At 43.7% G+C, this 9,311-nt stretch overlaps 2 protein-coding genes across 2 annotated transcripts; both read left to right on the top strand.

Annotated features, from left to right (window-relative positions):
• The first annotated feature begins 4,818 nt into the window (after positions 1-4,818).
• On the top strand, positions 4,819-5,405 carry LOC141027438 (uncharacterized). Its single transcript, XM_073504470.1, has 2 exons — positions 4,819-4,860; positions 4,974-5,405. Exons 1-2 carry the CDS (start codon positions 4,819-4,821, stop codon positions 5,403-5,405), a joined length of 474 nt encoding a protein of 157 aa, XP_073360571.1.
• A 6-nt stretch (positions 5,406-5,411) lies between these two features.
• LOC109743051 (uncharacterized) lies at positions 5,412-7,172 on the top strand. Its single transcript, XM_020302134.1, has 3 exons — positions 5,412-6,231; positions 6,400-6,788; positions 6,873-7,172. Exons 1-3 carry the CDS (start codon positions 5,412-5,414, stop codon positions 7,170-7,172), a joined length of 1,509 nt encoding a protein of 502 aa, XP_020157723.1.
• Positions 7,173-9,311: the final 2,139 nt, after the last annotated feature.

Below are 9,311 nucleotides of genomic sequence, written 5' to 3'. Positions count from 1 at the left end.
GACCATCATGATGATTCGTTGTCGGCTCCGAGTAATCTAACACTCGATTATGGCACTTATGTAGCACAAGATTCTTATGGTACAGACTCATCCGCGTTTAATGTGACATAGTTAATAACTGAGATAGTTCACCTTCATGTACAACATAGAGCAATATTTGTTGATTGGTAATTTGTAGGGCGGGAACCTTTAAACGACGGAATGAGGTCGTCTTATGAGAATAATGCTGATGGTATGACGGAGCTACGAGATGATACTCAAGGTATCCCTGGGCATGCTTATCCACCTTCCTAACCGGCCTCTTGGGTGGCGGATCAGTGAGGTTTATGGGTTTTTTTATTTTTACTTATAACATGATGCAGACGACATAGCTTCCGAACAGCTTGAAACTGGAGCTGTATTTAATGAATGCAAAAAATACGCTGAGAAAGCAAGGGAGCAGTACAACGCAGGGAGGCGTCCAGCTTATCGGAAGAAAAAAGAGGAGGATATTGTCAGGTTACAAGAGGAGAATCAGCCTTCCCTTGCAAAATCTGGTGAGTTGTTTAACATGAGTTTGCTGGCTACGCTTAGCTTGATGTGCAGACGTATAGTATGCGAGGGATTCGTTGTATTAACCTATATTCCCGAGTAAAGATAACCTGGATACGCATAAGATGAACAGATAAACCTATTGCTCATACTTTTTTTGTTCACAAACTCTCATACTAGGGATACATATGGTAGACCATAGGGATCTTATCAACGATAACCTGAATACGCATAAGATGAACAGAAAAACCTATTGCTCATACTTTTTTTGTTCACTAACTCTCATACTTGTAGTACATATGGTAGACCATAAGGATCTTATCAACGCTCGTAGGCGGGCGTCTTATTGCAATAACAAGTCAGATGGTTTGAATAACGAACAAGTCGATGGGCAGTCTGTTCGCCGCCGGACTCTATGTGATATCACAAATGTTCAAGAAGATGGGCAGATAAACAAACCCACACGACATTATCATCAGATGAAAATTGATCTTTGTCCCCTCGGTGTTTCAAGTAAGGCTGATTTATGATCATCTACTGTTTGTACATACATATTCATGTTCCAGCCATTTAAATAAATACTAACCACGCTTGTTGAATCAGATAATCCAGCTACCTCGGACTATACATCAGTCTCGCCTAATGATGATGCATACCCTCGTGAAGCGTCGGTCACATCGGGTGTGGGTAGTGTGAAAGATAAACAAGGTAATATGATTTTACCTTCTCCATGATCGTTTGATGTCAAGTTGTGTTTTTTCCTTTGGCTTTTGAGAGAATGACATGAAAGGCACCATTAGATGACTTGAATGACACCAAAGAGAATACAAGCAGAATAGAAGAAGATCGCAAAAGAGACCGTAGAAACGCCCTGAGGAGGGCTGCCTGTCGGCGGAAAATACATCCGAATGTCCGAGATGAAAATGCACAAGCCCCTCATTTATCAGGTAAGCTTAAAATGTTTTAACCATTATAGTCAGTAACGTCTTAACCATTAAGCATTAATAATATGTTTGGACAACTTTGGTTCACCAGACAACCCAACTAGCTCTATACATCATTCTCGCATGATGCATCAACATTTCCTGCTACAACTACCGTCACATCTGGCCTCATTAATGACACTGATCTACAAGGTAATCATATTGTGCCTACTCATACAGCAATTGCTGGCACGGTTCTGTTTTATTCTCTAATTTTCGTGAATGTCCTTAATTACACCAGATGTAATCTTGAATGACACCCAAGAAACGAAGCAAAAAAGAGACGAAGAACGCAAGAGAGATCATAAAAACACCCTACGGCGAGTTGCTTATCGGAGGAAAAAGGATTAGCTTATCGAAGATGAAAACAAACGTCCACTTTCGACATCAGGTATAAGCTTACCTTGAGTTTCACTTTCGACGTCAGGCCCTAATATTCTTGATGACACTACCTCCAGACGCCTTATAATCAAATTGTTCTAACTATATTTTGAAAACATTGTTCAACCAGCCAATTAATAGCTCCAACGTTACAGAATTATTGCAAGAGGAAGCAACATTTCCCCCTTCAACCTTACACGCGTTTGGTGTCACCCATAACGCTATTCTAGCTAGGAGGCAGCGTGACAATGAGTGGAAAAGTAAATTAACAAACGAGCAAAGGGAGCAGAAAAATGAACGTAGCCGAGCATGTTATCAGAAGAAAATGGAAGAAGTAACGGTGGATTTCAGAGAAACACTGAATGAAAAACTACGAGAGAAGCGCGCACAACGCCGCAAAACATGTCGGTGATTGAGAAGGGGGAGTCAAGTGCTCAAAGGAAGGCCAATTATGAGAGAAGGAAAAAAACCATGCAAAGAATGCATCGCAATCCCACGTCCAGACCTAGCAAACTCAACCTTTGAATGTCCCGATTCCACAAGCCGCGCATCACCCGTCTCTTGGGCCTCAGAAGATGATTCATCTGATGGCGACCCGAGAACGAACATGCCGAGTTACACTGTCGGTGCCGATGGTATGAAATTGCTATTGTCACTTTCTTATGCTCATTCTCAGCAACCCTGTTCTACATGATGTTGTCTAATGTCACATTCGGCATGACCTGAATGTAGTAGACATCGATGTATTCCTAAGCGGCACCATAGGCGATGAGCCGGCAGCACACGACTTGATGGATGAGGAGTACTACATGTTTCGCAACGAAGGTATGGCTAACTCTAAACTAGGACATTGTGGTGCTTTATTGTAGTTAGAATTATTATTTGTTATTGTTTTGAATGTGATGTTTCAACAAATGCCCGTAGGATCCGATAATGACATATTGGATGATGACGAGGAAGCGAGCATGTCTAGCGCTAAACCTAGCGAGAATGATCCATTTTATAGTGTCTACTCAAACATCCCAGACAGCACTCACATCCTAAAACTCGCCGAAAACTGCAAACACTGCAAGGCCAAGAAGTTTGAGTCCGAGACTGACGGGTTCTGCTGTCGCAATGGCCAGATCCAGCTTAAGCAACCGGAACCAATCCCAGAGCTTATGAGGCTATGGTCCAGCATGGATGCAGATTCTAGACATTTTCGGGAGAACATATGATTCTTCAACGGGCATTTCGGCTTCACAACCCATGGCTTCATCCTTGATGAAAACTACACAAACATGAAGTCTGGGGTGTACACATTCCGAGCACACGGCACCATCTACCACAATGTGCATTCGTTCGGGCCTAGCTCCCGTCCAGAACATCTGCAGTTGTACTTCTATGATGACGACCCAAACCTAACTCATCGTAAGGCGGCCACCAAGCAATTAGACCATGATGTCGTGAAGAGGTTAGTAGACATACTCAAAGAAAACCCATACTCCCATCAATTTAGGAGTTTGGGTGCACACAAGGACAACCTCGATGATTATAGGATAGACCTAAACACCGATAAGAGGCTTGACCAAAGAACATATAATAGACCGGTGTCATCTGAGGTCGCTGCAATTTGGGTTGAGGGCAATGACCTAGCAAAAAGGTTTGACCGCAGGATAACACTTTGTGGTAACAACAATGAAAGGCATAGTATACGTGTGACCTCAGGAGCATATGACCCGTTGTCTTATCCCTTATTCTATCCAAGGGGGGAGCTAGGTTGGCATCCGAAGCTACCTAAACATAATGTTTCTTGGGAGGTTGTACAACATCCTCGACTGGGCCATGATGATGAGGAGGATGCAGGTATGTCGTTTGTGTCCCATTTTGTTACAAATAATATCTTATTTCTCAAAAGAATGCTCATGCGATGGTACTGAAACATGTGTAGAGGGGAATAGCAGGCTATGCGTCTCCGTGAGAGACTACTACTGTTACATGCTGCAAACACGGCCTGCGATCTTCAATCCCATACTCTGTGGAGCACGCCTACTGCAGCAATGGGCGGTTGACATGTACATCAAGATTGAGAGTTGTCGGTTGAGGTGGTATAGGAAGAACCAGACGCGGATCTGTGCCGAATTGTATAAGAGTTGTTGATGCGATCACATCGGAGGAGACGCGAGCAAGCGCTGTTGGGGTAAGAATAGTGCTCCCTGGAACTTACCCTAGTGGCGACCGCGACATGAAGAAGAGACATACGGATGCAATGGTAATTTTACATACATACGGGAAGCCTGACATCTTCTTGACCATGACTTGCAACCCTAAATGGGAAGAGATAACGAATGAGTTGCTTCCTGGTCAGACGGCGCAAGACCGACCTGATATTGTGGCTCGTGTGTTCTACGGTAAACTAGAGGCTATGAAAGACATGTTGCTCAAGAAGATGGTCCTGGGTGTTGTTGTTGCTTATGTGTACGTAGTCGAGTTCCAAAAGAGGGGCCTCCCCACGCACATTTTTTGTTGATCATGGATTCAACATATAAGCTTCCTGTCCTAGAGCAGTATGACCGACTCATTTCCGCAGAGCTCCCAGACAAGCAGAAGTATCCTGAAATGTATGCAATGGTGGTAAAACATATGATGCACGGACCATGCGGTGCTCTCAACCCGAAGAATGTTTGCATGCAAGATAATGAATGCAACTGCAGATACCCGCGGCCATTCAATGAGAACACGGTACAAGGCAAGGACTCATACCCAGTTTATCAGCGTAGATACGATGGAAGACGTGCTAAGGTCCGAGGGAAAATGTTGGACAACTAATGGGTTGTGCCATATAACCCTTACCTTCTGCGGATGTTTAATTGCCACATCAACGTTGAGGTCTGCTCTAGCATAAAGGCCGTCAAATACATTTATAAGTACATTTATAAGGGCCATGATAAGGCTTCTTTCAGCATCAACCAGCCAGACGCTGATGGTAACATTGATGAGATCAAGAGATACGTTGACGCAAGATGGGTGACCCCTCCGGAGGCTATGTGGAGGATATTTGGCTTCCCACTGTGCGCCAATTACCCGCTTGTCTTGCAGTTGCCTCTTCATCTCCCGAATATGCACAGGGTTGCATTCAATGCACAGGCTGACTTGAAGAATGTTGTCTCCTCCGAAAATGCTTCAAAATCCATGTTAACGGAGTATTTCAAGGCTAACGAAAAACACCCTTGGGCAAGGCATATATTGTACAAGGATTTTTCCGGAAGCTTCACGTGGGAGAAGAGAAAGAAGTTCTGGATGCGGCGAGTGGAGCGTTTTCAAATAGGTCGTATCGTGCCTGCCAATCCTGCCGAGGGGGAGCGGTACTACCTGCGTGTGTTGTTGAACCATGTTACGGGCAAAACAGGCTTTGAGGACTTGCTCACCGTGGATGGAGTGGTATGTGGGAGCTTTAGAGAGGCTGCTGAAAGGTTGGGACTCATCGAGGCAGACAACACGCTCGACGACTGTCTTATGGAGGCGGAGTAGTGGGCGATGCCATGTTCTCTTAGGAGGCTCTTCGCAACCATCTTGGTGCACTGCGAGCCAGGAAACGTGCGCGGTTTATGGGATAGGCACCTCGAGCCTATGTCTGATGACTACCGTCGAACATGGACGTCCCCGAACGAGGTGGAGCAGATGGTGTTGCTTGACATTAGGGGTATGTTGCAGTCCATGGGTAAAGACATTATTGATTTCTCTCTTCCAACCATCGATGATGCGTTTGACCCAACCGAGGGCGAGGCCAGAGAGATTATCGAGGAATCAACCGTTGAGTTTGACGAAAGTGACACTAAATTGTCATCTTCCCTGAACTTGGAGCAAAGGGCTGCATACGACGAGATACTAGCGGCTGTTGAACGCGGTGATGGGGGTGTATTCTTTGTTGATGGCCCTGGAGGTACAGGGAAGACCTTCCTCTACAGGGCGATGCTTGCCAAGGTGAGGGGCGAGGGCAAGATTGCTATCGCTACCGCGACGTCGGGCGTCGCTGCTTCTATCATGCCTGCCGGCAGGACTGCCCACTCGAGGTTCAAAATCCCACTGAGTTACGATGATGGAGCCTCGTGCAGCTTCACCAAGCAGAGTGGGACAGCCAAGCTGCTAAGGATGGCCTCATTGATACTATGGGACGAGGCCAGCATGACTAAGCGACAAGCGGTTGAGGCATTGGACAATGGCATGCGCGACATCATGGGAATACGCGACCGACCCTTTGGAGGAAAGACTGTTGTTTTTGGCGGGGACTTTAGGCAGGTGCTTCTGGTCGTCAGAGGGGGGTCACAGGGCCAGATAATTGATGCAAGCCTCCGAAGTTAACATCTATGGAAGGGTATGCGGCAGCTTCGGCTCATCACCAAAATGAGGGCTCATAATGACACGTGGTTTGCAGATTACTTGCTCAGGGTCAGTAATGGCACAGAGGAAGCTGACGATCAAGGCAACATACTACTCCCTGATGACATTTGTCTGCCATCTACAGGCGAGGTTGACGACCTAGAGAAGCTGATTGACCATGTGTTTCCGAGTCTAGATGACAACATGTCTGATTCGAATTACATGACATCTCACGCAATCCTTTCCACGACAAATGACAACGTCGACAAGATAAACATCCGCATGATAGAGCGTTTCCACAAAGATGAAGTAATCTACCATAGCTTTGACAGTGCGGAAGACGACCCATATGGCTACTGCGCTCCTGAGTTTCTGAACGGATTGACTCCCAATGGTCTTTCTCCGCATGCACTCAAACTAAAGCTGAACTACCCGGTCATACTTCTAAGGAATATTGATCCAGCTAATAGACTGTGTAACGGGACTAGGCTTGTTGTTAGAGGTTTTGAGAGGAACACCATTGATGCAGAAATCGTGATTGGACAACACACTGGTTGGAGGGTCTTCCTTCCTTGAATACCTCTGTGCCCATCTGACAACGACATGTTTCCATTCAAGTTTAAGAGGAAGCAATTTCGTATAAGGCTTAGCTTTTCTATGAAGATTAACAAGGCTCAAGGGCAGACCATCCCGATTGTTGGTGTGTATCTACCTAATCCGGTGTTCTCTCATGGTCAACTCTATGTTGCTTTGTCTCGAGCCACCGCGAAGAGAAACATAAAGATACTCATTCAGAAGGAGAAGCCGAAGGAGAAGGCCAACATGCAAAATAACAATCCAAAGAAGCGAAAAAGACCGACCGTGTCCTTGCTGATCTCAATGAAGAACATCGTCTACAAGGAAGTACTTACAGGCTGAAGTCCGGTCTTAATAGACCTGCTGGATTTATAAATATGGAATTTACTCTTCCGATGGTCAAGAATTGCTGTAATTCAGTTTTTTTACATATCTTTTCATTTGGTATCTTGGTTGTTGGAGGTATACTCCAATTAGTTGAACTACTAACTGCATTTCAATAATCAGCCATCATAGTAGGACCTTCATCACTGTTATAGGTTTTCTACTATCGCAATGTTTCTATCAATGTACATGTCACACAGCGTACTATGTTATGTGTAATCTGAGATTCAGAAATAATGATTGGCTTCATAAAGACCTGGAACATGTTAAATTTACTTTGTACAGTTTGAATACTCAAGCTGATTAAAACCCTTTCAAAGCATGCATGTCTTGTCACCATTTAGCATGCAGGTTACATTTGATACATTGAATTTCAGTGCGTGTGATACATTGGTTTACATATGTTATGTATGCTCGAGAGGATTAAAGCATACATGCTCATGAAAAGGCTGAAATCATACATGTATCTGAAGTTGTTTTACTGCCTTGAGCTGTATGAGTGTGTATGAGTGTGTAATATTTGCTTTGTTCCACCCAATTTTAAATGTTGTCCAGTTTTCATGTACATTTATAGCTGGCATGGCTTGCTGTTAGTATATATAGTCATGTATTTGAAGTTCTTTTACTGCCTTGAGCTGTATGAGTGTCTAAGATTTGGTTTGCTCCAATCAGTTTTAAACGCTGTTCAGTTTTCATGAGCAGATGAAGCATACGTGGTCATGAAAAGGCTGAAAGCATACATGTATTTGAAGTTCTTTTACTGCCTTGAGCTGTATGAGTGTGTATGGGTGTCTAATTTTTGTACCGCATGTTCATAGTATTATATTGGTGCTCAGATTAATGTGTTTGACGATACTTATGAAAAAAATGTTCACAAAAAGATGTTCAAAGAAAAAGATTGACTAGAAATGGAAAATAACTTAATAAAACCGGAAAAGAAAATAACTTAATTTTAATATCGGCAGACTTAGTAAATATCCATATAAAAAGAATTCAAAATCCCCCATATAATATCCGGAAACAAATAATATATGTATCACCAATACGGCAAGTGATATCTCCTAATGGGTTGTGATATCACCAATACGGCAAGTGATACCACCAATACGGCAAGTGATATCTCCTAATGACTCCGGAAACAAGTAATATATGTATCACCAATAATATTACGGCAAGTGATCATGCCAATCACCAATACGATGTCATCAAAACAGAACGTGTATCATCACCCTTAAATGTGTTTCCTTTATATCTACTAATGGGTTGGTGACATAAAAATTGGTAGTGTTAGTTTATTTAATGGCATGTTCATTGTTTTTCATTGTAAACTACTACTGGGTTGATCACGCCGAATCATAAATCTGATTCCAAAAGATTTTATTTTCTGATTGTGATCATCTCGGTTGATTCATAGACGGATTTTCTAATCAATGTTTCCTTATAAACATCTATAAATTGCTCCACCCTTGCATCACCCAAACCAGACCGCTACATCCTTGCCACTCCAGTTACTTTGACATGTCGTCATCCAATAGTTCCGAGGATAACGATCAAGATCAGGAAGACACGACTCAGCTTCATCCTGGTGATCTAGGTCAACTGGAAGATGATGAAGAACCGCACCGAGCTCGTGGTGTTGGTGAGGGATCCGCACCAAAGTGTAAGAAACTAAAGATGCATGATCATAACCTGCCTATTCAGTTCCCAACCATGCTTTCGACAAACCACTTTGATAACCAAATCCGACGTCGTGAGGTGCATCACATCCCTCGTGCACATGTCCCCTCAGGCAGGGATATCCAGCGTGGCATGGGGTCAAATGCAGAGAGGAAAGACGGTTGGGGTACCAGCAACTATGAGATTCTGCAGGCACAACAACAGACTAGCATGTTGGTGCAGACTTTGATTAACCAAATGAATCAGTTGACGGAGATGGTCGTGAAGCATATCCAAGCATGCGACAAGAAGCCACCACCACCTTCAAAGGACCAAGCATGAGGAGGTCTACAGTGTTATTTATATATCTTAGTATGTTAGTTGTTGCATTGCTCTTTATGAGCATTTACCAATGTAATCGTTCGGAGTCAAATAATGAAG

Source organism: Aegilops tauschii, chromosome 7, assembly GCF_002575655.3.
Source record: "Aegilops tauschii subsp. strangulata cultivar AL8/78 chromosome 7, Aet v6.0, whole genome shotgun sequence".
NCBI classification, from domain to species: domain Eukaryota; kingdom Viridiplantae; phylum Streptophyta; class Magnoliopsida; order Poales; family Poaceae; genus Aegilops; species Aegilops tauschii.
Note: the sequence above shows the minus strand (reverse complement) of the source record. Positions and strands in the feature narration are given on the sequence as shown.

What these genes read in the sequence shown, in the direction of transcription:
- LOC141027438 (XM_073504470.1), top strand. Translation starts at nt 4,819, where the DNA reads ATGATAAGGCTTCTTTCAGCATCAACCAGCCAGACGCTGATG. An exon ending in CAACCAGCCAGACGCTGATG is followed by an intron (nt 4,861 to 4,973) that starts GTAACATTGATG and finishes CTTGTCTTGCAG; the next exon opens with TTGCCTCTTCATCTCCCGAA.
- LOC109743051 (XM_020302134.1), top strand. Translation starts at nt 5,412, where the DNA reads ATGCCATGTTCTCTTAGGAGGCTCTTCGCAACCATCTTGGTGCACTGC. An exon ending in AATTGATGCAAGCCTCCGAA is followed by an intron (nt 6,232 to 6,399) that starts GTTAACATCTAT and finishes TGCCATCTACAG; the next exon opens with GCGAGGTTGACGACCTAGAG. An exon ending in ACACCATTGATGCAGAAATC is followed by an intron (nt 6,789 to 6,872) that starts GTGATTGGACAA and finishes TTTCCATTCAAG; the next exon opens with TTTAAGAGGAAGCAATTTCG.